At 34.9% G+C, this 26,251-nt stretch overlaps 1 protein-coding gene across 7 annotated transcripts in view; it reads left to right on the top strand.

Moving 5' to 3' along the window:
* Positions 1-25,768, top strand: part of ATP2B1 (ATPase plasma membrane Ca2+ transporting 1) — a 67,845-nt gene extending 42,077 nt beyond the window's left edge. The window contains exons 12-21 of one of the 7 annotated variants that reach the window (XM_034936322.4): positions 2,476-2,655; positions 3,340-3,427; positions 3,807-3,913; positions 9,484-9,675; positions 9,901-10,114; positions 10,572-10,783; positions 12,395-12,502; positions 14,526-14,708; positions 15,082-15,168; positions 22,530-25,768. In XM_034936322.4, coding sequence (XP_034792213.1) covers positions 2,476-2,655; positions 3,340-3,427; positions 3,807-3,913; positions 9,484-9,675; positions 9,901-10,114; positions 10,572-10,783; positions 12,395-12,502; positions 14,526-14,708; positions 15,082-15,168; positions 22,530-22,841 — 1,683 coding nt within the window. In that variant the 3' untranslated portion in view covers positions 22,842-25,768. Of the gene's footprint in view, positions 1-2,475; positions 2,656-3,339; positions 3,428-3,806; positions 3,914-9,483; positions 9,676-9,900; positions 10,115-10,571; positions 10,784-12,394; positions 12,503-14,525; positions 14,709-15,081; positions 15,236-22,529 lie in introns of all 7 variants that reach the window. The other 6 variants (XM_063593181.1, XM_034936330.3, XM_057299499.1 and 3 more) reach the window with 6 other exon arrangements.
* Positions 25,769-26,251: the final 483 nt, after the last annotated feature.

The raw sequence follows: 26,251 nt of genomic DNA, 5'->3' as shown, positions 1-26,251 counted from the left end.
GGCCTTGCTTTAGTTTCTTATATGTAAAAGTAGAGATAGTTTGTAAGTTTTAAGCTGAAAGCATCTGATGACTAGTAGGCAGTTAATAAATGTTAGTGTGCCTTTCTTATGTATTATTTGCCACATAGTTTTAACCTGAGACCAATTTCTCCCTTTTACTCATTGTTTCCCTGTCCAGATGATCCTGGGATACTACCTAATCAAGGACTGCTTAGATACAAAAATTTAAGATAGATTTTATCTCAAATGAGATAACAGGAGATATATACATTTATAAAACAGACAAGTGTTTTTAGTGTCAAATATTGATTTTTTTGAAAAGATAATCTAAGCAGGCCCTGTCCTTTTGCTCATCACTCTGGCACTAGGACCTAAGCACAGTGCCTGGCATTCACTAAATATTAGTTTGAGTAAATGCACGTGATGTCCCCCTCCAATGATTTGAATCACTAACAGTTGACTGGGTAGAGGGAAATAACTTTTATGATGTAAATCTTAAAACTTATAGATAAATATGTATTTAAATTGCAATTAATTACATTGCATACATGTTTTAAAACATGGTACCCTGGGCCGGGCATGGTGGCTCACACCTATAATCCCATTACTTTGGGAGGCTGAGGCAGACGGATCACCTGAGCTCAGGAGTTCAAGACCAGCCTGGGCAACATAGTGAAACCCCATCTCTACCAAAAATACAAAAAATTAGCTGTGCATGGTGGCGTGTACCTGTGATCCCAGCTACTCAGGAGGCTGAGGTGGGAGGATCACTTGCGCCTGGGAGGCAGAGGTTGCAGTGAATCAACATTGTACCCCTGCACTTTATCCTGGGTGATGGAGTGAGACCCATCTTAAAAAAAAAAGTACCTTGTCTGGAATGTGCACCCCTTAGAAAATGTACCTTGCTATTATCCCAAAGATATTTAATTCAGCAGTTCAGTAAATACTTAGCTCCAGTTACATGCCTGGTGCTTATTTGTTAAATGAACAAAAGGTATACTAGGTGTTGGTGATGCAAAGATAAGGTAAAGGGTCCTACCTTCAAGAAGCTCATTGAAGATTCAGGTAACAATAACTATAGTATGACTTAATGATCTGTAATAGAGGTATGTATAAGATGAAGGTGCAGTTTTGTCTAGGTAGACCAAGAAAGCTCCAGATAAGTTAGATTTACACTGGATTTAGGATAGACTTCACAAACAGCTAGGCTGCAGTTCAAAGTTAGCCTTCAGTCAAGTTATCTTTGTTGGGCGGGGGGAGTTAGAAACATTAAGTATGAAGAGATTACGCACAAATCTGTGTTTCTTTCTTTTGCAGTTACAGGTTCTGTTAACACTGGGCTCTCATTCCATCATGGCAGAAATAAGCTAGAGCTAAATAGCTCTTTCATTAGGCATTTGTCTCAGGGGTTTGTCATTTTCAGCATATTTTCTTCATGTATGTTACCTCCATGATCCTTTAGGCATTTTAATTTGCAACCCCTGCTCCAGTAGGATCCGTGTGGATTTTCTGGTTACAGAAAAGCAGGAAAAGATTTTCTAGGTGAAAGGAACTGTAGTAGCACAGGCACAAACACTGATTGTGTTATACTGAGAACTTTGTGGTTTGTGTATAACAGCTGAGGAATCATCGTATATTTTAAGAAAGTGTATTTCTGTTTAAAAAATAAAAAACTCTACCATCAAGTATATCATATGTTTTAAAGGAGGAACAAACTTAAAGGCAGGGTACCTTATAAAAAGCCATTGCAGTAGGTTGGGCAACAAGCAACAGAGACATGATGCAGGGCAAGTTTGAGGTAGAATCCACAGGACTTACTGGCTTCTAAGGATGTAGGATAAGAGAGCTGAAAGAAGAGGTACAGGTGACTCTTAGGTTTCTGCTAGATAGGTAAAGGAAACATGGTTTCACTTTTAGACACCTGAATCGATACCCACTTTACAGGTGGAACTATGACTCCTCTTACAGTGAGGTAGGGGCAGGATGTGGATTCTAAAGTCATTAGAATATGATGGAATTAGATGGAAATTGAAGGTATGGGAGTAGGTAAGGTAACACTTAAAAGATATGGATTGTGAGCCACGCTTAACCCTAAACAAAAGAATACCAACATTTTACTCGTGTAATCTGGGTAGTAAAACCAGAAGGTAGAAAGCCAACCAGCAAAGAATTGCCTAATGGTTGCCTGGGGAAATGGTGCTTTAAAAAGCCTTCTGTAAATAAATACTGCAAACAAATTAGTAGATGACAACTGAAAACGAAGCTTGAGCTAAGTCTGGCAGTGGAATTGGAAAGAGATTATTGAAAATAGTGCAAGAAATGTTGAGTATTGGAAATGAAATCAATCATTATTAAGTCATTGTATCATTGTCATCATTTGGGGGACTATAAATTAATGCAGTTGTGTGCAGTGAAATATTTTTCCTTCTAAAAATACCAAATTAACTTTGTAATTTTTTTTTTAATATAAATCAGGTGCCAGATGCAATTAAAAAGTGTCAGAGGGCTGGAATTACTGTGCGGATGGTCACTGGTGATAATATTAATACTGCTCGGGCCATTGCTACCAAATGTGGTATTTTACATCCTGGGGAAGATTTTCTGTGCCTAGAAGGTAAAGATTTTAACAGAAGAATACGAAATGAAAAAGGAGAGGTAAAGATTTATTATTATTTTGTTTTTGGTTGACAGATGTTTAATATATTAGGAATTTAACTCAACAAACACATATTGAATATGCACTATGTTAGGCACCATGCATGAAATAAATGCAGTCTATACCTTAGGAAGCAAAATACTAGTGTTCTAAGGGATAAAAGAGAGAAGTAATAAATTGGTACTAAAGGGAGTAAGCATTTCTTGCTATGAATGCTATATAAAAGTAGCAGCAGTGAATCTAGGCCAATTTCAGAAGTACAGTATGTATAAGGGAGTAATGGGAGATGGGTTGGAAAGGCTGATATGGAGCATATTTTAGGGGGCCCCAAACTCTCTGAACTTCTTAGGCTAAATTAAGGAAGTTCTATTTTCATAGGCAGTAGGGGGATTTTTTAAATTTGGTCTCATAATGATATATAAAAACAGTGGCTTTTAAACTTGAGTATGCATCAAAGTCACCTAGCAAGATTATTAAAACACAGATTGCTGGGCCTGCCCCACAGTATTCGCTAAGATAGATCTGGGTCCATGCCCAAGAATTCACGTTTGTAACAAGTTCCCAGGAGTTTCTGATTGTTCTGTGGACCACACTTTGAGAGCTACTGATAAATATGCCAGATAGCTCATTAGGATTTAAGAAACTATGTTTGGGCATATTTTAACTTTGATAAACACTTATAGATTGAGCAAGAGAGGATAGACAAGATTTGGCCAAAACTTCGAGTACTTGCAAGATCATCTCCTACTGATAAGCATACACTGGTTAAAGGTAAGTAGATTTTTCAGTTATTTCACAATTTCTTAATACAGAAATGTGTTCTGCTTCCCAGAATAGTAATAGATACTGAATATTAGATTGAGTCATGGATATCATCTGTTTTAATAAAATCTAAATACATTTCCTTTGATACCTTAGGTAAATTGTGTTGTTAAGTGATTATCTTAAGTGTTTAAAACAGGATATTGCTCTGAATATACCCATAGTTTCTGAAGTAGGTTCTCACCCAACATCTAAGCAATTTCCATTTTTATATTTGTTTATTTATTTTTAACCTTGAGTCTATAAAACCGACTAGTCAGGATATTCTTCAGAATCATCTTATTAAAGAGTAATGTTTTTATAACACAAATATTTGCTTGTATTTAAGGTATAATTGACAGCACTGTCTCAGACCAACGCCAGGTTGTAGCTGTAACTGGTGATGGTACAAATGATGGCCCAGCACTAAAGAAGGCAGATGTTGGATTTGCAATGGTAAGAATTTACTCATTCAAATATCCAAATGTAATTTACTGACTGGTTTGTTTGTTTGTTTGTTGACTAAATTACTATGGATTTTAAACACTGTCCCTCAAGATTAGTTCGAGGGATAATTAATAAGCCTAAATTGGTTTATAAGTCTAATTAGTTTATGCATTAGCTTTATTTGATGTCATGAAATCTGACTAGATTGTTTCTTTTGAGCAATTTAACAATATTGTATGTTGGCTTTGTATTCTGTTAATTTTTTAATGTCTGTCAACTCACCTGAACCTTTTAATAACCCTTTAATGCAGGACACAGGCTTAGAATAGTTGTGTGTATTTAAATTAAAAATATAATTGAAACTCTTCCATTCATCTACTCAGTTACTCTTCAGTTATTTAAAAAGTAATTGAATACCATCATTTTATATATAATCTTTTTTGATTGAAAAAAATCCTACCTACTTGTTTTCCCCAAAGTCCTCAATTTAAGTATTTTATTTTCTTTGAGTTTCATTTTATTTTTGGAAAATACTGGTTCATAATCACAATTCTCAAATCCAGAACTATCAGGAAACTGAAATTTTTAACCTAAATTTTGCAGCAGACTCATTTGATTGCAAAATTTGTTCTGAACTGATGTGAGGCTGTTATTTGTCCTACTTAGTGTGAATATTCATAGCCATTGTGGAGATTTTAATGTGATTTTTATGGGGTGCTAAGCTCTTTTGGGAAAATTGAGATATAAGGTTATGTGTCTCATTATCTTTCCAAACTATGAGAGACTGAATTCTGAATCACAGTCTGGCCCTAAGGTTTTCAGATGAGAGATTGTTTTTGTGTACAAATGTTTATTTGCATAATTTGTCCCCCTGATATTTTGCTGCTAAAACGGAAATTTAGAAGATCTACCATGGTGGCAGCCTTTCAACAGGAGTGAGAGAGATGAGGAAAGGAAATTATGGGTAAATTTCCCTCAATCAAAAGCAGTGAATCCAAAGATCCCCCGCCCTACCCCATCCCAAATTTAAATGGTTGGCAGCTGCATTGGTAGGAGCTTCTGAAGACATGTGAAGCATAGCTGAAGAGGTCTATGGAATAATTAAGTGCTCTTCCTTTTGCTGTAGGCAAACAGGCTCATTCCCTTTAGGAACATACGATCACTCACTGCTGCTCTTGAGCACTTAGCAGGATTCTTACTGCTATTTACATTCTGACAGCTGACCAGAAAGGCAGTTATGTAAAATGAATTTTAAAATAAAAAAAGCTTTCTTCCCAAAACTTGAATGTAAGACAGATACAATGGGCTTTAAATAAATACAGGTAAATATAATCAAACAAATACACAATACAATGGCTTGTTGGTTAGTGTTTTTTAAGCTCTTCATGGTTTTAGGCCCAGTTATACCACTTTTTTTTTTTTTAATGATAACATCAAAAGTCTAAATTTAGTTCAAAAACAGGCTGGCCATGATGGCTCACGCCTGTAATCCCAGCACTTTGGGAGGCTGAGGCGGGCGGATCACATAAGGTCAGGTGTTCAAGAACAGCCTGGCCAACATGGCAAAACCCCATCTCTACTTAAAAAAAAAAACATACAAAAATTAGCTGGGTGTGGTGGTCGCGCCTGTAATCCCAACTACTTGGAAGGCTGAGGCATGAGAATCACTTGAACCCAGGAGGCGCAGGCTGCAGTGACCCAAGATGGCACCACTGCACTCCAGCCTAGGTGACAGAGTGAGACTCTGTCTCAAATAAATAAATTAATTTAGTTTAAAAACATAGAGAAACTGTAAGTGCTTGGTAGCTTGGGCTTGAAACTACTCTTGTTAAAGCTTGAATTTACTTTGGTTTTGCATTTCTACAGTTAAAACTTAGACAAACATGGGTATTGTCTTAGAGTTTTTTTTTTTAGTTACAAGAAATCGCTGTTGATAATTTCTTTCTAAATGTATCTCCTATTTTCAGGCAGATATAGCATTTTAGAGCATACTTTCTTGATTTGTTGATCTATAGATAAAGTGTGTGTTCTGCTTGTACGTTTGGCCCTTTGTATCCATGGATTCTGCATCTGCAGAATCAACCAACTGTGGATCGAAAATATTCGGGACAAAAATATGGATGGTTGCATCTGTAGTGAACATGTGCAGACTTTTTCTTGTCATGATTCCCTAAATAATATAGTGTAACAATTATCTACATAGCAAGTTTTGGTCGAAGGAGAGTATCCTTGTCACATGAAATTATTCTTGCCAAAAATTAGTTAACCATGTATAGAGATACTGCTGTCATCAAAGACTGAATCTCATGATGTAATCCAATAATCAAATACATCTATGGTAGTAAAACCTAAGGTAATTAAAATACTTTTATTTAAACTTTATTTGGATTAATGCGGGACTCCAAATATTGAGACTGTGTTCAGTATTCCAGTCCCGGAACATTAGAAGTGAAGAGTTGCTGTCTCCTAAAAATTCACAGCACATGGAAATAATTACAGGACAGTGACAAGTGTCTCAGGCAGAAGTCCTTGACTCTGCCTGTAGAGACTGGGAAGGGTTTTCTGGAAGAGGTGCCAGTTTAGCTGAGGGAAGGAGAGGAACCAAGAGGCCCTCATTCATCAGCGAATTATGTACAAGTTGTTCAGTCTAACTAGAAGAGGTTGCGGTGCTGTAATGAGATACGAAGCTAGAAGAATTCACAGGGGGCCACATTAAAAAGGCCTTGAATGCCATGATAAGGAATTTTTTTTCTCTTATCCTGTAGCTGAACATTTGCCAAGCCTACTTCTGATGATGTAAGTTTAGAGACACACTATGCGATATCATATGACTCCTAGAAGCTCATTTTTAAAAAGCAGTTTAACCTTTTGTGATTGAAAGTTTTCCAGACTTGTTTCATCATAGAACTAGTTTTTATTTGAATACCAATTAACACCATAGAGTTACTTTTAGAAATTTTAAGGATTTTGAGCAAGGGAATGGTGAGATTTGCATTTGTATAATATGGGTATGATGAGAATCAAGAAATCCCATTGAGTTTAAGTGTGTTAAATATATGGGACATTGGCCAGGCACGGTGGCTCACACCTGTAATCCCAGCACTTTGGGAGGCCGAGGCGGGTGGATCTCTTGAGGTCAGGAATTCAAGACCAGTCTCGCCAACATGGTAAATTAAAACCCTGTCTCTACTAAAAATACAAAATAGTGGGTGTGGTGATGTGTGACTAATCTCAGCTACTCCGGAGGCTGAGGCAGGAGAATGGCGTGAACCCGGAAGGCAGAGCTTGCAGTGAGCTGAGATCGCACCACTGCACTCCAGCCTGGGCAACAGAGCGAGACTCTGTCTCAAAAAAAAAAAAAAAAAAAAAGTGGGACATTAAAAGTAAAATATTCACATTGGGAGCTGGAGACTAAGATTCTAAAATAAGATTGTTTCTTCATTGAGTATTTTGAGAAAGGTTTCATCTGAACTTCGTGTTTATCAAAACAATGTATGCGTAGCATTTAAAAGGTCAAGTAGTTCTATAAGACTTAATAGCAAGTTCCCTGCCACATACCAAATTTTTGGCTCCCAAAGGAAACTGTTTTAGCTGCTTCTTTTACTTAGTTATGTACCTTTATATCTCTGAATCACATGATTCTGGTGCTTTTTGATTTTTTTAATATAAGGCTTTAACTACTGACTTTCATTAATGAAGTTGAGGACTTAGTGCTTTCACAAGCATATAGACCACATTCACCGCATATACCTTCATGCTCACTACCTATCCCATCATCTGCCAGCAGAGTTATATCATAATTTAGATTTGATCAATATTCAGTCCTTACTGTGACTGTAAATGCTGTTTCAACCTGATCTGTATGGTCTACTGTAATTACTTTTCCTTCCTTACACAGCTTTTTATGTTCCCTATAATTTGTTGTCTTTTACTTGCTTTCTTTTAATTTTTATTTGGTTTGTTTGAATTTTTTTGGCCTACTTTTTCTATGTTCTTAACTAATTCATCCCCAAATTCTCTGTTTCATACATCAGAGACCTTTAGCACTCTTACCAGTTTTAGTGTCTAAGAGATACGTCTCTCAGCATCTTTCAACGTGCTTTAATCTGCACTCGCTGTTTGCTAGCCTTGCTGCACAGCTGTCTTCTTGGTCTCCATACCTGAGGATTTTCTTTATTCTCCTTTGTGTTGGATCTTGTACTTCATGAATTCAGTGGCATCATCTTCTTTGGTTTATTCCCTTATCTGGTGGAGTCATCTTCTCCAGCTGCTTCCTGAGAAAGGGTTTGTCTTAGTCCATTTTGTATTGTGATAACAGAATATCTAAGACTTAATAATTCATGAACAATAAAAGTTTATTTGACTTGAGGTTCTGGAAGTGAGTAAATCCAAGAGCCAGGGTGCCAGCATCTGGTGAGGGCCTTCATGCTGTGTCATGTCATGGGAGAAGGGCAAGAGAACACCGCAAGTGAGCACAAAAGCAAGAGGGGGTCAAACTCACCTTTATAATGATGTCACTCTTGATAATGAAACCACTCCCAAAATAATGACATTAATCCATACATGAGGGCAGAGCCTTCATCATATCACCTCTGAGTTTCCATGTCTGCACTTGGTTGATTAGAGATTATGTTTCCAACACATGAATTTGGGGAACGCTTTCAGCTCGTGGCAAGGTTCGTGAGGTTAAGCTTTTTGATAATTTTTTAGTGAATCCTACTCCCTTCTAATTACTGCCTTGTCTCTCTGCAAAGATAACCAGTATCCTGAAGATTATTCCTTTTGCCTGTTTTTGAACTTTGTACAGAAGAGTCATACATTATGTGTTGAGTTCATCTTCTTTATTCAGCATTATGTTTGTGAGATCATTTATGTTAATATAGTTGTAGTTCACTCATTTTATTAATCCACAATTTATTAATTACCCCATTCTCCTGTTGATGACATTGTTATTAGTTTGAAGCTTCTAAATGCGTCTTCAGTAGACTTTCAAGAGATCTTCCTTTTTTTATTCCTACCTTCACCCCTACTTCCAGTGCCACGTAAATCTGCCAAGTCTGGAGCTGACAGGGGGGTTCTGTTGTTGGGGGGAAAGGGGGCTACTTCTACTTTCTCTACACTTGGATTAGGATTCAGCTTTCTTGTGTCTGCTGAGTTACTTACCATTTGGCTGTCTGCTTTCTAGCCTCTAAGGTTTTATGGATTTTTTGTTTGTTTGTTTGTTTTTTGGTAGAATCTCCTTTTCCTCTAACTTTGTCTTCATAGAGTTTGTTTGCTTTTTATTAACAGATACCTTTTTGTGTGGCTTTTGGAAGGAACTTGGGTAATGTCTTTGTTCATTCCTCCATTTTTAACCCAACTTGAACCTTATTTTTAATACTTCATTCTTTGTTTGATTTCTGCTAAACCAGAATGTCTTTCCTAGTAATATCTTAGAATAACTGTTACCTTCTTTTAGTGTAAATTTAAGTAATATTTATTAGGTATAATGGTAAACTTTTTATTACGTGTGTATTTTTTGACTATTTGAAAGTGATACTTAAAACATTTAGTCTAATTCACAAAATTTTTTTTAACAGGGTATTGCTGGAACTGATGTAGCTAAAGAAGCATCCGATATTATTCTCACAGATGACAACTTTACAAGCATTGTTAAAGCAGTTATGTGGGGACGAAATGTCTATGACAGCATCTCAAAATTCCTTCAGTTCCAACTTACTGTTAATGTAGTAGCAGTGATTGTTGCTTTTACGGGCGCCTGCATTACTCAAGTAGGTGATGACTTGTCTATCAAAACTTGTTTACTTTAAATTTAAAAAGTATATTAAATGCCTTTTAAAAAATAATATTTAAGCTGAAGCTTAATATTTTAGGTTAGTTAATATAAAAATATAATCCTGTTCTGTTTCTCAAGTTTTTAAACCCTAAAGGCTTCCTGAGAATTGCTGAGCCCCTGAGTAGTTGTGAATGTCTATTAGGAAACATATCTTTTCTAGGACTCACCGCTTAAGGCTGTGCAGATGCTGTGGGTAAACCTCATAATGGATACACTCGCTTCCCTGGCTCTGGCAACGGAACCACCCACTGAGTCTCTCTTGCTTCGGAAACCTTATGGTAGAAATAAGCCTCTCATCTCACGTACAATGATGAAGAATATTTTGGGTCATGCATTCTATCAACTTGTAGTAGTCTTTACACTCTTATTTGCTGGTAAGAATTCAGTGTCTAATAAAGCTTCAGTTAATTGTTTCTTTTCCAAGCTAATCATCCAAGATGTTATAATGTTACAAATTTTCAAGAGCCTAAATTCTACTCCTGACTTCCCATTTATCTTTAATTTCTTCTTAATCAGTGAGTGCTTAGTAAATTTGGGAGGACAGTAAGCTAGATAGTAGAATAAACAGGAGAATAAACAGTCCTGATGTCTTACCCTGGCTCTCCACTAATTTAGATATGTGATCCTGAGATTATCACCATAGTTTTGGGAGCTTCTGTTTCCTTGCCTATAAAACAAGAGAGTTGTACTAGATAATCCCAGGTTTCTCTAGCTCCTTCCATGCTGCCATTTCAGATCAAATAAAAGGTCTAGCTAAGTTTTAATTTGTATACCTCCTTGAAATCTAATTTGGTATGATAATTACAAAATAGTCATTTTTCATTCTTTCAGGAGAAAAGTTTTTTGACATTGATAGTGGAAGAAATGCTCCTTTGCATGCTCCTCCTTCAGAACATTATACTATTGTTTTTAATACCTTTGTGCTGATGCAACTTTTCAACGAAATAAATGCCCGGAAAATTCATGGTGAAAGAAATGTATTCGAAGGAATCTTTAACAATGCCATCTTCTGCACAATTGTTTTAGGCACTTTTGTGGTACAGGTGGGTAATTGGAAAAGATAGTTTCAAATTTGCCTGTTAAATGGGAGACATTAGGTAAACAGCTTGTTCTAGCAATCACTTGTGTGGAACATGTGTGGAACTATTGCCTTGGTGACATATATAATATCATGGTGATTTAAGGTATATGTTAAAGAATATGGGAACTGAATCTCCTGTTCTTAGAAGTAAATGCCACAACCAACTAGACAAACAGTTTTATTTCTTCCAACTGTAAAGTGAAAGATATTATTTCTTAGGAAACAAAGTCAGCCAATCAATTAATTGTTTCCCAGCATTTTAGTATTCTTTTTACATCCCACATTATACCAAAAAAAAGATCAGGTTTAAATTTTTAAAAAAATTAACATCACTTGTACAAATACATATTGAACTCTTTTCATGCTCATTATTTTCTTGATTTATAAAAGAAAATTACTTCAGTTTTATATCTCTACTAAAATCCAGACCTGATTGTCAAATCAGTTGTAATCTAATTGGGCTACTAACAAAGCAGTTGGAAATCTATCTGTACAAGTGCACAAATTAACTTAAAAAATAGTGGAACCGAGAAGTGAAAATCACTTGAATTTGAATAAAGTAGAGCTAAAAAGAAAGGAATTGTAACTTTAAGGTTTTAAAATGTTAACCACCAAAATTATTTTTGATTTTAATATTTGGGAACTACTTAACTGCCATATCAAAGAGAGGCCTGTCAGACTCACAGGAGGGTGAATATTGTTAATTGATTCTTTTTAAAAAAAATTATTTATTTTTTAATTAAGACAGGGTCTTGCTATGTTGCCTAGGCTGGTCTTGAACTCCTGGGCTCAAGCAGTCCTCTCACCTCAGCCTCCAAAAGTGCTAGAATTACAGGTATGAGTCACCACACCCAACCCCAGTTAATTCTTAATATTTCCATGCACACTATTTTAGGCCTTTTAGAATAACAAGCAAAACATAAGCACTGTATTATGAATTTATATTCATCATCAGACCTCACTCTTTTCATAAAGGAGAGCAAATCTGAGATCACCTCACCTGAGTTAGCCCATATTTCATAGAACTTTCCAAGTTGCCTTTCTTCTCATACAGTCTGTGTTTATCTTAGTATGTCTAAATGTTAACTAGAAATAAACAGCTATGTGGAATTTTTTTAATATTGTGCGTTTTTCCAGTAACATACAGTCTTTTCTACAAAAGAGTACTATATTTTGAGAAAGGCATAGATTATTTGAAGAATTGTACTAAATACAGGGGAATGTAGTTGCTTGGGGTTATATTGGAAACAGTATAAAATTATTATTCTTGGTCATAAGAATTTTACTTTTTAGTAAGCGTAATTTAAACATGAAATACGCATGCATCAAAAATATTGGGCAGAGATTTTACTTTATTTCAGTTGTCTTTTTTTTTAAGAGGGAAAGTGGACTGGAGGGGAAAGAGGAAAGGTCTATTTCAGTTGTCTTATTTTCAGTTGTGACTAATATAATACAATTCATCAGAATAGTGGTTGTTCACCTTGTTTTAGAGGACATAAATTTGATATTTTTTTAAGTATATGAATTTTAAAATTTAAGATTTAAGTAAATTTACTCTTGATTATTCCTCCAGATAATAATTGTGCAGTTTGGTGGAAAACCTTTCAGTTGTTCAGAACTTTCAATAGAACAGTGGCTATGGTCAATATTCCTAGGAATGGGAACATTACTCTGGGGCCAGGTAAAAATTTCATCAGTTTTTGTTTAAACCTAAAGTGATTTTTTTTTTTAAATTTCTAGTGTGTATTTTAACAGTTTCATTACTTGATTCTAAATGGTTAATGTGAGTAAAGAGAGGGCATTCAAAGATAAGTTTTTTTAATGTCGTGTTAGTTCCAGTATGTCACTTGTTCATTATGATTATGCCTGTACTATAAAATACTATCCTAACTTTTTATGTGTTTTTTTTAACTTGTTTTTTAGAAGTTTTGTAGCGGTTTTTAAAAATGATGTATTTATAACTGGTTAGGATGCTAATATCTGTATCTTTTACTCTATAACCTATTTTTACATTTTCGGAAAAAAATTTTTTACAACAATGTAAAAAATACATGGCCGGGTGCGGTGGCTCACACCTGTAATCCCAGCACTTTGGGAGGCCGAGGCGGGTGGATCACCTGAGGTAAGGAGTTAGAGACCAGCCTGGCCAACATGGTGAAACCCCGTCTCTACTAAAAGTATAAAAATTAGCTGGGCATGGTGGCAGGCGCCTGTAATCCCAGCTACTTGGGAGGCTGAGGCAGGAGAATCGCTTGAACCCAGGAGGCAGAGGTTGCAGTGAGCCAAGATCGTGCCATTGCACTCTAGCCAGGGAGAGAAGAGCGAGACTTCATCTCAAAAAAAAAAAAAAATACATTGTCATTTTGTTCTGTAATTTAATCCAATATGCAGCATAGGAAAAACTGACCTTAGAGAATGTTTTTATAAAAATAATGTTACCTGGAAAAAGGGGTCACAAAATGATGTTTTAGATTTGAATTGAATAGCTTTAACAGTGTATATATGAAATAAAGTGCCTGAAATAAGAGATATACCTCATATTTACTATAGGCAGCTTACTTGCAAATGCATGTCATTATTTTTTAAATGTGACAGTGATTTATGCATTGTTCATTTTAAGCCCATTACTATAAAACTAATTTATAGAAAATCTAACATTTTCATAGATGAAGGTTAATATATATTATGGCATATAATTTGCATGAGCTAATTTATTGTCATTCTGCAAATCAGTGAAACCAGACTTTCAGGTTTTCCTTAAATGTAGCCCAATCTTTACATCTTTCTGTCTCTTCTTTTTCTTAACTACGTTTCTAGATTCTGAGGTTTCTTTTCTTATCTATTTTGAGTACCTCATTAATAGAGATCATCTTTTAAGTAAGACCCATACTAAGTGTACCATGGTAGAACAAGCACTGCCTTTGGTGGTCAGGAGACCTAGGTTCCTAGTCACTCCATGAGCAAGTCACTTTATGTGCCTTGAAGCCTATTTCACCTTGGTGAAATGAGGTGGGTGTACTAGAAGTTCTCCAAGCAGAATTCTATAGCTGACTACATGCTTGTTTCTCCCTGATAAACCCAACTGCTGCCTTAGAGAATGGATGTTAACACATAAGCTAATATACGTGTATTGGTGTTTCTTGTATCCTTTGTGTTTTCTAGGGCATCTGTTTTTGTTTGGCGTCATCAATCAGTACTAATCCAATTTTAAACTGTTGCATTTTTTAAAAAATATGTAACAAAACTATTTTCAGTGTAACCTTAATGATTTTTTTTTAATTTTATACATTTTTTCTCATTGAACTCTGACAGCATTAATGAAATGTAAACGTGTTTTGCATCTAGTAAGACCACCTGCCATTTTCATTGTATTCAAAATAAATAGGACTTTTTAAGTAAATACATATATCAGAGCATGGTTTTACAATGTACTGTCTTGAATGTCCTGATGAAAATATGAAAAATGTAATCAGGTTAATTTCCATTTAGGAAAACTTTTTATCCTTCAAACTCAAATCTTTTGTGTAGCTAAGAGAAGAATGTATTTTGCTCTGGGAGAGAAAGACTAATCAACAGGATCCCATTACTTCATTGGTAAAGATAGTCGGATACTCTCACCACTTTTAATACCTTTAGTATTACAGTTGATCAGCTTACCTTTACTTGATATGATTTATTTCTAAGTTCATTCCCCTGTGTTGTAGCTTATTTCAACAATTCCAACTAGCCGTTTAAAATTCCTCAAAGAAGCTGGTCATGGAACACAAAAGGAAGAAATACCTGAGGAGGAATTAGCAGAGGATGTTGAAGAGATTGATCACGCTGAAAGGGAGTTGCGGCGTGGCCAAATCTTGTGGTTTAGAGGTCTGAACAGAATCCAAACACAGGTATGGGCCTGGTAGAGAGGTAGGAGAGATGATGGGAGCCAGGGCTTTTTGACCTGGGGAGGAGGTTCGAGTGTGCTCCTTAAACTTCCTCTCTAGCCTTCCCAACCCACAAATTGTATTCTCTTGAAAAGTAATACTGGTGCCTGGAATGAGTGAGACTTTTAACTGATTATGAAAGAATGTGTCTATATGCCCCTAAGCTCCTTTTTTCCTAGCTCCCCCATCCCCCACTTCATCTCAAAATGCTATTCTTGCCTATATGCTGTGTAAAAAGTGCCTTTTTCTTTTTATATGTTGATAGATGGAATGGTCCTTTCTCTTGTTCTCTCTCTCTCTTGCTGAGCAAGCTGTCACAATCTCTGATTCCTTGCAGATGGATGTAGTGAATGCTTTCCAGAGTGGAAGTTCCATTCAGGGGGCTCTAAGGCGGCAACCCTCCATCGCCAGCCAGCATCATGATGTAACAAATATTTCTACCCCTACACATGTAGTGTTTTCCTCTTCTACTGCTTCTACTACTGTGGGGTGTGAGTGTGTGTTCCTAAGTGCATGAAATTAACATTTCCTACTTCACACACCTAACGTTTCTCATTTTCTCCTTAATGTTTGAATTCATTGTTCAGGCTTTTTCATAAAGCTTTCTTTTCGTAAAGTGGATTGAGACCTCAAAGTGTTGTCGTTGTTGTTTTATTTCTTAGAGGGCTAGATAACAGGTGGAACAATTGCAACCAAAGATTAGATGCAATCTGTGAGCTTGTCTCTGTGCTAACTCTGATAGTTAATATGGGGAATAAAATTGTAGCTTAGAACTTGTGAAACTACTATAAATTTTTGAGTATATGCCTTTAAACATGTTTATATTGCATGTTTCCTAAAAGCATGTGATTTGAAACTCATCTAACAGAACCAGGAAATTGCATTTTCAAAGCTAAGAATAAATTTAGCATTTTGACTTTTGTCCAATTTGGAAAGTAAGTTAGTAGCCTGAAGACAAGTTTTCAGTATGTATAGCCAGTTGCTTGCCTTCTTAACCTGAACTTTGCCTTGCTTTGATTTTTTTTTTTTTTTTTTTTTTTTTTTGCTTGGTTGTACGGTGGTTTCAGGGGAAATCACTGTGTAAATTTAAAAAGTTTCTGTGGTATTTATGGTTTGGGGTGGTTTTTTTCCATTTGTATAGACAATTTAGTTAAAAATTGCATCATAGATAAGAAATGTTCTGTTAAGTTTCAGTAGAAGTAGGAAAAGTAGACTATTGATTAATCGTTGAACCAATAAATGTTGTAATTTTCAATAATTGACTAAAATAACATTTTCTTTCAGGTTTTTAGTAAATAGCAAACTTTCTAAAAGCCTTATAAGCTATAAATCTTACTGAGAATTCATGGTGCATTCTCAATATATTGGAGGCATTAAAGATGTAAACCCCAAAATTTACGGAGCTACCTAAGGTTAGCCTTGAAGTAGACAGAGACCTATCTTTTCCATTTGGTCTCCAGCCAGTGAAGGACTAGAGGAACCTTGAGAAGCTGCAGAGAGGATGAATTAAGGGAGAAAACAGTGCAGACTTTCCACTTAATGCCTGTTTGTTCCCTATTTACTTAAGTATATTTTCATTTGATATTTTAAAAAATGTGGTGAAACAGGCACAGTAAGAACTGTCCCTGTTTTACAGGTGTGAAAACTGCCTTAGAGTTTAAATAACTTCTCTACGACTAATAAGCAGAGGCCGCATGATGTAAAGCAAAGTGTTCCAAGTGGCTCTCTAACATTAAGATATTAAATTTACATAGAGGGACAGCTAGAACTCTTCCTTTTAAAAATTACCTACCTGAATAAAATGGTAACCATAAATTGCCTAGCCTTACGCCTGATACAATAAAAATGCCTCTTCCTCCCTGTATCTGTGGATTTCAAACTATGCCTCTCTCTCTGGTGCTCCTTACCACCTAGCCCTAGATGGTAAATGTTCCACAAGCCTTTATGGAAGGCCTACCATGTGTCAGAACTATGCTGGAACCTCCAGAACCTGCAGCCTAGTAAAGGACAAAAAAAATAGTTGGAAATTTCTACATGGTAGTAAAACACAAACTGTCTTAACAGGGTCCTTAGCCTACCCTGGAAAGTCAAGAAAAATTGCCTGAAGGAGGTGACTCCCAAGATGACCCTTGATAGAATTCACCAAATGAGGCCTCAGTGATTATAATCTGGTACTAAAAGAGGAATAAACTAAGGGATTGATAATAGTCTGGTACTGAAAGAGTAATAAACTAAGGGAAGCTGAAATGGAAAGTAAGTATCTGTTTATACCCCACAAGAAGGAGCCAAACTAAGACTTTATCCTGATAGACCCCCTTCCCTCAAAATTTTAAATTTGAAAAATTCAAACCTACAGACAAGTTGAAAAATTAATACATGAAAATCTTTCACCTGGATTTACCACTTAATATTTTATGACACTACTTTATCTGTATATTAATAAAACTTTTTTCTGAGCCGTTTGAAAATGGCAGATACCAGTATTTTATCCCTAAATACTTCAGCATGTACCTAAGAATTCCCGTATATAATCATACTTTATTATCCAAGAAATTTAACATTGATACCATATTATCTAACAAACAGTTAGTATTCAGATTTCTCTGGTTGCCCCCAAAATTTCCTTTATAGCTTTTTTAATCCAAGAAATAATTATTGACAGTATGTGTGTTATGAGTCTAGTCTCCAACCTGTATTCATTCCCTGCCTTTATTTTTTATGACATTGATTTATGAAAAATCCAGGTGAATTGTCTTATGAAGGGTTCTATATTCCAGATTTGTCTGATTGATTGCTACTGATTAGCTTCATATTAAACTTTTTCGACAAGTTTATCTCATGGGTAATGTGTATCCTATTCGTTTTTATTTACCAATATTTTAAGTAATTGTTTTTTTCATTTAGAGGGATATCAGATGGCTTTAGGTATACTATACTTATTATATTTCTCAGTCTGATTGTGTTCCAAGCTTTATATTAAATATCAAAGCAATCATAAACTTTTAAGACAGGCAGGCAGACACATATATGCACACACCTCTGCACCCAGGCATCTTTTTTTCCATCCCAGGCTCTTTTTTTCTGACGCACAGTTACATATGAAACCTCTGAGTTTCTGGGCCCATGTGGCTAGGGGAGCAGATACTTCAGGGAAGTAAAGGTGCACTTAAGAGAGTGGCAAAGGAAAGTTTGTAGTTGTTGCTTTATCAAGGTTTGAGATGTTTACTTCTTTATTCTGTGTCCTGTGTTCTTGGAGTTATCCAGGGACTAAATCATACCTCGTTAATACAGTTGTCATTATACACAAAGAGTTGCAGTAATTATGTTGCTGTTACCATAAACGTCTTTCAACCTTGTTGGTGGAGCATTGTCTTAGGTGGTACAGAACATCAGCCAAAATATAGAACTATGTTAATATATTTAATGAAAGATTTCATTTTATCACTGTGTTTCTGCCCTAATATGGAATAGTTTTAGAACTACCTATGGGTGTCAAAATTATTTAACCCTTATTGGGTGACCTTGCTTAGCTAAAATAGAAGAAATAATCCATTTAGACTTTGTCAAATGCTAGACTCAAACATCTCTGAAGAGACCTTTTTCCCTTCATTTATTAGTCAGATCTTCACTCTTACAGGTCTCTAGAGAAAACATTCTGTAGTTTTTTTCTATTTATAAAGTATATCATTCTAACACCAGTTTTTACCATTAGTAGATTTTTTTCCTGAATAAATAAATACACATTCCTGGAAATGAGAAATTGAGAGAAAATTTGGTTTTCTAGGTGAAGGATCAGCAAACTACAGCTTATGGGCCAAATCTAGCCTGTTGTCTATTTTTGGAAATAAGTTGTTACTGGAATGCAGCGTTGCCCATTCATTTAAGTAATACCTGTGGCAGATTTTTCACTATAAGGGCAGAGTTGTATAATTATGACAGACTGTATAATTCACAAAACCTAAAATATTTTACTGTCTGGCACTTCACAGAAAAGGTTTACCAACCCCTGTTCCAGATAGATAAGAACATTACACAGGTGGGTCTCCTTTTGAGAAAATTTAATATGCAAGTACCCAACTTTGGAAAACAATCTAGAATTTTGTTTCTAGTTGCAAAGTATCTTTTACTGTACCATTGCAATTCTTTAAGTTAGTGCACATAGAAAAGTAGTAATGAAAACAAATTTCGGAAGTGGGCAATTTGTTGTAGAAGGTAAGATTTATTGGCTTGTGATTAGTATTTTAGAGCTCTCTCTTCTGTACAATGTTTTAGGCAGTAAACAATGTTATTTTCTGCTATTAAAAGTTAGGATGGTATTTAGAAAAATTGGTTTTGTAGGTACATGATCTTGTTTGGATTTGTTATATTTCATATATTGTTTACCTTGATAATCATTTTCAGTTTCTTAAAATTCATGATTATGATAATCACTTCAGTTTTTTTGTTTACCATATGTGCTTCATGCAGTATTTTTGGTTTTTTTTTTTTTCTCTGTTGAACAGTTTACTTTTACAGAATATTTTTGACACAGGAATTACTGAATTTTTCTTAATTCTGATAATTTCGAGGGGTATAAGTATGCTCCACAGAGTAGGTTTAAATAGATAATAAATAGGAATTGAATTTTAAAACTGGATAAAATAAATAGGCTTGGATTTTCAAAAGCCTGTAATTAAGTTTACTTATATTTCTACTTAAATTGAATTATTATTAATATAGTTTCCTTCCTACCTAAAGTATTGTGCACAAAATTATTATTTTCCTCACAGTTACTGTACTGTGAGAATTTTACATACAGAAAGTAATAAAGATCAGAGCAGGTGTGAGCCAGCTCAGTGTCATGCCTTAGATCAAGAGTGCTTTCTTATGTTCTTTATAAGTAGAAAGTAAAACAACTCTGGTTCGATGATTCCTGGTTAATCTGAGCTTTATTGTATGTATCTCGAGAACTGTTCTTTGAAAATTGAATTGCTTTCGAGCATTGCTGAACTGGCCTAGTAACGTGCTGAAACTAACCAGTCATATGGCTTAAATAGATGTGTCAGACAAAGGAAGCATTAACCTTAATCTTATGGAATGTTTTATTCAAGTGAAGTTAGGGATAAAGTAAATGATCGTATGTTTTTGTCTTCTCTTGACTTCCAAGGAACCTGGAATTGGGAGCCCAGAAACCTAGGTTTTAAGACTCTTTAGCACTAATTAGGAGTTCCTTAACAAGTCAGCCACCCATCCTCTCTGTTGCTCAGTTTTATTATTTATGAAGTGGTTAGAAAAAAAAAATCTCTAATATTGTTCAACAAATTCAGATAGGAAAAATCTTCTCAGAATTGAAGTTTTGCTAAGAAGGGATTTAATCTTTCTTTGCCTGCCACCGGTGTATGTGTGTGATTGTGTGTGCACATATACTTGTTGCCCTCACCTTTACACTCTGCCCCTCTTAGAGCTTCACTAACTCTCAAATCTCTAACTTAAGTTTACACTTTTCTTCTGAGCTCTAGATATTTTCCAAATTTAACATGTTTAAAAAGTAGATTTATTTCCCCCCGATTCTTCACTGCTCACTTTTATACCCAGACTGATTACAAAGAAAAACAGACGGAAAACACACACATACACAGAAAGCTTAACTGTTGTTCTATCTTCAGTAGCAGCAGCACCAGCAACCTTATCAAATAAGCAACATCTTCAGGGTTGTCTTGAACAGTTCTCATCACCCATCAAGTTTGCTGGCTGATCCTCTAATTTGTATTCTCCTCCGTGCCTACGGGCTGCTGATACCAACAAATTTTTTTTAGGAAGTTATCTTTTTGCATTTTAAGCTTTACAGTTTGTTATTAGGACAGTCAGGATACTTGCTGAATGTTCACATGTATAAAATGTGAATTTTAAGACTTCACAATAAAACACTGAATGAATTACTATAACGTTATATTTAGCAAACATTGTTTACATTCCATATGTAGAACACTTTACATCTTAGTAAAGGGGAAGAGGAACAAGAGCAATAAAAGAAGTTGAAAAATATTTGCTGCTATTCATCAGTCAAATTAAGGAACTAAAGTACAAGCAATCAAATAGAATGGAATTATAAAAGATGGTAAAGCTGCAAGACATTATAGAATAGATGCTTGCTGCTCCAAGTGTGGATCATGGACCAGCAGCTTTAGCATCACCTTGGAGGTTGTTAGAAATGCAGGACTTTAGGCCCCTGCTGAATCAGAATCTGCATTTTAACAAGATCCCCAACTAATTTGTATGCACATTAAAGTTCGAGAAGCCTTGGCCTCGATACTTGTGACCTAACATTGTTTTAAGTTTGTAGTGTGCTAACGAATTTAATCTCCCACAACAACCCCGTAAGGCTAGTACCATTGCTATTTCCCATTTTATAGTTGAAGAAACCTGTTTGACCGAGGTTCCTCAGGTAGTAAGTGGCAGAGCTGGAATTTACACCCAGACATTTTGCTTTTGTATTTCTCAGTTGACTATGCTGTACTCTCTATATAAAGGGCTAAGTGAATATGGACTAAAGCAGCTTACAAATAGGGCTTGGCAAATAAGGAAAGACAACTTGAAGGTGAGATGTGGGTACATGACCCTAAACTCTACATTACATTTTTTTAAACGCATTCACATGTTCATTTGAAGAAATGTATTATTCATTATTGCTGTCTAAAGAGATGAATTTGGTGACCGCATCTTTTTTCTAGAATGTCAAAGTGTTATTTGTTTCTCTTAACAATGAGTAAATGATGTCTTTATTACTAAACAGGATTTATTAGAATCAAAGCAAAAGCAAACACTGTATTTGAATTAATACATAGTAAATGCTCAACTAGTTGGATTTTGTCTTTTTTTCTAAATCTGAATGACGCTTGAGTTAATAGCACTTAATGTCAGTGTGTGCACTGATGTTTTTAAGTTTGATTGCCCATTAATCTTTTTCATTTATACAGCAGACTGAGAGGAAGATGAATTGTTGAGCTATCTGCTTAGGGGTGAAAATACTAGAAAACTTTTAACACTTCATGTCTTCTTGGGAAATTTTTCACAGAAGAATCCCAGAGGATTTGTTTTTGTTTTTGATCTATTCTTTCCAGATAACTGTAGTAATTGATTTAAGTTTTAATCTGTTACAGAGAAAAACACTAACGGTTTATAGACAAATGATAGACAAATGGCATATACTCAAATATTTATAGCTGTTTAATGGCATTTTATAGACATTTATTTGGGTTTTGTTCTTATTTTTGTTTTTAATTAAGGGAGTAGTGGGGTAGATGTGAGTTCATTGTGGCATTCAGCTTATATTTGCTTGGCTTTTTCATGGTCGGTGACACCCTAATTCCTAGCATGATAAATAGTAACCCTTTGTGCTTGATTTTGTTTAACTTATTTGAGTTGTTTTCAAAATACATTCTTTTTAATTTAAAAAATCAGCTAAGCTTGTGTATGGTTAAGTTTTTGTTTTGTTTTGTGTTTGATTTGGTCTTTTAGGAAAAAAATCCTATAAAATGGCTATTAAATTTTTAGCCAATGACAATGAGATTTTCTTAATATTACTTTGAATTCTTTACCTCTTAATTCTTAGAGTATGTGGTTTTGTTGTTCTGTAGTGTCTTACTAAAATATTCATTTTTTTACAGTGTATTGCAAGTTCCACTGCATTACATGCAAATATGATTCACTCATACCTAGCTGTTTGTGGATTCAAACTCATAAATGAACCATTTTTAAGTTGTTAATAGTGTACTGACATATTTCTGTGTTTTCTGATATTTACAGATTCGAGTGGTGAATGCATTTCGTAGTTCTTTATATGAAGGGTTAGAAAAACCGGAATCAAGAAGTTCGATTCACAACTTTATGACACATCCTGAGTTTAGGATAGAAGATTCAGAGCCTCATATCCCCCTTATTGATGACACTGATGCCGAAGATGATGCTCCTACAAAACGTAACTCCAGTCCTCCACCCTCTCCCAACAAAAATAACAATGCTGTTGACAGTGGAATTCACCTTACAATAGAAATGAACAAGTCTGCTACCTCTTCATCCCCAGGAAGCCCACTACATAGTTTGGAAACATCACTCTGATTGTAAGCTGAATGTTAACACACTAGCTGCATTGTAAAGAAACAAATTGAAACTGGGTCTTTTCACATATTGTGATGGACAAGCTAGTATTCTTGTCTTTGGACTTCAACAGAAGACACACTTGTACGAACGTAGATTTATTTTTTTAAAAAAAAAAAAAGCAAAGCTTTCTGCCAGACTGAGGGTGCTTTTTGGGGGGTGGGAGAAATGAACTGACAGATAAACAGTAACTCAGCGTAAGTGACCCGTGGATCATCAGTAGTACCCAAGCATGGTCCTGAACAGTGTATTAGCAGAGCTTTAGTTTATCTCAGTCCTGGATGGGAGAGAGAGGGAGGAGTAAAACTGGGCAAGACAAAGAGCCCTGGATCGTTGAATTGATAGTTTAATTTCTGCTGTTGGCTGTTAATAATTTGGATTATTTATGTTTATAAATGATACAGATCTGTTTACAAGGTTTGTAGATACTTTTTTTGTTCCTGTTCATAGATGGGAAGCTTCCTTATAACTGATGCAGAGAAAAATTAGTCCTTCAAATACTGCTGTATTTTCAGGAAAAAAAAAAAGGGGGTGTTTCTATTGAAACTGTACTAAATTTTTGCCTACAATTTACCTTGTTAAATATTGTAGATAAATTGCTAATACTAATAGCCAAATAGATAACACTAATGCTTTGTTTAAAAAAATGAAAAAAACAAAACAAAACAAAAAAACATGAGCAGTGGTGTTCTAATGAAGTTATGACATCTGTCCTAATTAGTTTCTTAAATACATTTACTACTTAATGGTTTTGAAGCAACTGTTTAATTTTTAAAATTTTTGAAAACTTGCTAATAACCTTTTGTTCAGAATTTAGTAGATTGTTTAATGCAGGACATCAACTACATAATGAAAGATGCTTGAAATGCTTTTGTTATTTCAGGCAAATCAAATTAAATCAGACTATCAAACTACAAGAGAACCTTAGTCCTTTTTGTTTTTGTCTAAACATGTTAGTTTAGTGATGTCTTGGTGAACTGTGAGTGAACTGTATTGATTTTTCTAATCTTTAGAGACCTTCACACAGCATGAGGGCTGTTGGCATTTTGAAAAAGGTTAATAAGTAGAAGCATACATGTTTTCCTTTTGTTTTTGAAACTTGTTTGTAAACATAAATAAATATGCCCTTTTATTAAATAAATTCATGGCAATGTTTTTTTAAAAGACATTTCAGCTTCTTTACTCAGTTCTGCATATACAGTGCATCAGTCTGTTCTCTTTGACCACAATTGGAATACATTTCAAGATGGTAACAGCCCCATGAAGTACCGCTTTAATTCCTTGCTGGTAATCTAATAGAATCAGATTAAGAAAATTAACACAATTTTACCATTTGACATACTCTTCATTGAATTTAGTTTGTCTAAAATAGTCTCACAGGTAAAAAACATAATAACAATGACCACCATTGTCTTTGATACATTTATTTTAATTCTTAAGTGGCCAAATAACAGATTAGGTAAAATGAGATTACATGAAAAGGTTCTAAAATGATATATTTAGATGCAATAATTAACCATATGCTAGAATGCCCACCTCTAAGCCAATTGGATTCTTTAGCTCTCTTTTTCTTTCCTTTGTCTACCTTCTTCTCTTTTTTGCCTCTGTCTTTACCCTTTAGAAACTGGCATGTGTTAGGGCCCAGATTTCACCAGATACACAATCCTCAGGCTGACATAAAGTTTACGAGGACTGCTACTATAACTGAGAGTGCTGACCAAGCATTTAGTTGATGGTGCTTGATATTTTTGGTGGGTGGGGGAAATCTTTTTCTCACCATCAAATCTTTGCAGTAATCCTCTGCAGGTCTTAGAAACACATTGGCTCTGTCAGCATTTGTAATTGTACATTTATTCATCAGGTATTTATAGTGAATCATACTGTAAAAAAGATGTAGCATGATATGCTGGAAAGCATATTAGACTAGGAGTCAAGACCTGGTTTCTAGTCTTGGTTTTGCCATTAATGTGCTGCATGATCTTGGGAAAATCATTTACCCTAAATAAGGGTGGTAGACTATCTTGAAGAACCCTTTCAACTCTAAAAATTGACCCTATCAACTGGAGAGCCCACAAGGCATAGGGAATAGAGAAAAGGGAAATGTTTTCAGTTTTCTTTTTTATTTTGGTTATGCTTAAATATGAATGTAATTACCACAAGATTTAGAAGTGCATGTGCTTTGGAGGATTTGTATTGAGCTTTTACAGTATTCATTTTTCAACTCAAGGCAATGGCTTTCTACACCAACTCTAATCCATAAACGGGTCTTATAACATCCATGAAGTAGTAGCAAGACATGCTTAGTGTGTATTTCTCTCTTTGAGACACTGTAATTTCTACCAGAAATTTCCAGAGCATTATGTAGGTAGAAAAAAATGCAAGCAAGCTGTTAAAGATCTTGGATCCCATTATATAGTATGTATAGCTGAAATCTGTAATTCAATCACTTTTTCTCTTTTATCCTCTAACCAAAAAATTGTTTAATTTTGCATCCCAAATGTTTTTAATCTTTGTATATTTTTTAAAAATCCTTTTCTCCTCATCATTGCCTTTTTTGTGGTTGTAAATAGACTTACTTGCACTTTGAAGATGAGTTACTCCTTGTCATCTTACAAATATGTGATATGGTAATTTTCATAACAGATGTCAGTTTTGAACCAAGAATTGGTGATTTGTTTATAAGAAAAAAACTGGCTTCATTTCTGTGAAATTGCTCTTTGAAAATTTCTTTTTACACGTGTAAGCCAACTGAGATACCGTGATGGTGTTGATTTCTTTCAATGATGCTTACCATCTATTTTAGCCACTGAGCCTTTTATTATTTGTCTATTTGTAAAGTTTATTTGTCTTAACTCATTTAATAAATATACTGTTTATCTGTTTCTGAATGGGGACTGAACTTTTTGGATATTGATATTGATTTGAAAATATTTTGGAATTTTTTCTACTTGAAAGTTTAGAAATCTAATTGAAAATTCTATAATGTACTTGAAATGTTATGGTTGTGTTACAGTGAATCACTCTTCTAATAATATGCATGATCTTGCCTCTAAAATGAGAGTGGGTACATTGTCCCTACTCTCCAACCCACTGTCCTCAACCCTTATAGCACAATAGATCATTTCTGCAGTCTATGGGAATGTAATCTGCTGGTTTTAGTACAGATTAGTTTTTCACATTAGCTGTAAGAGCTTATTTTTATTTCATTATCCATACTTGTCATTACCAGTTATCTGAACTCTATGGTAAAAATTAATAAAATTATCCATAGTTGTTTTTTATAATAAGTTATTAATATAAACTAGCAACTTTGTTGAAATACTGAGTAAACTTTAAATGATGATGAATACCATATTTTTCAGTTAGTGTAA

This window comes from Pan paniscus, chromosome 10 (genome assembly GCF_029289425.2).
Source record: "Pan paniscus chromosome 10, NHGRI_mPanPan1-v2.0_pri, whole genome shotgun sequence".
NCBI lineage: Eukaryota > Metazoa > Chordata > Mammalia > Primates > Hominidae > Pan > Pan paniscus.
This window is presented reverse-complemented; position numbering and strand designations above follow the sequence as displayed.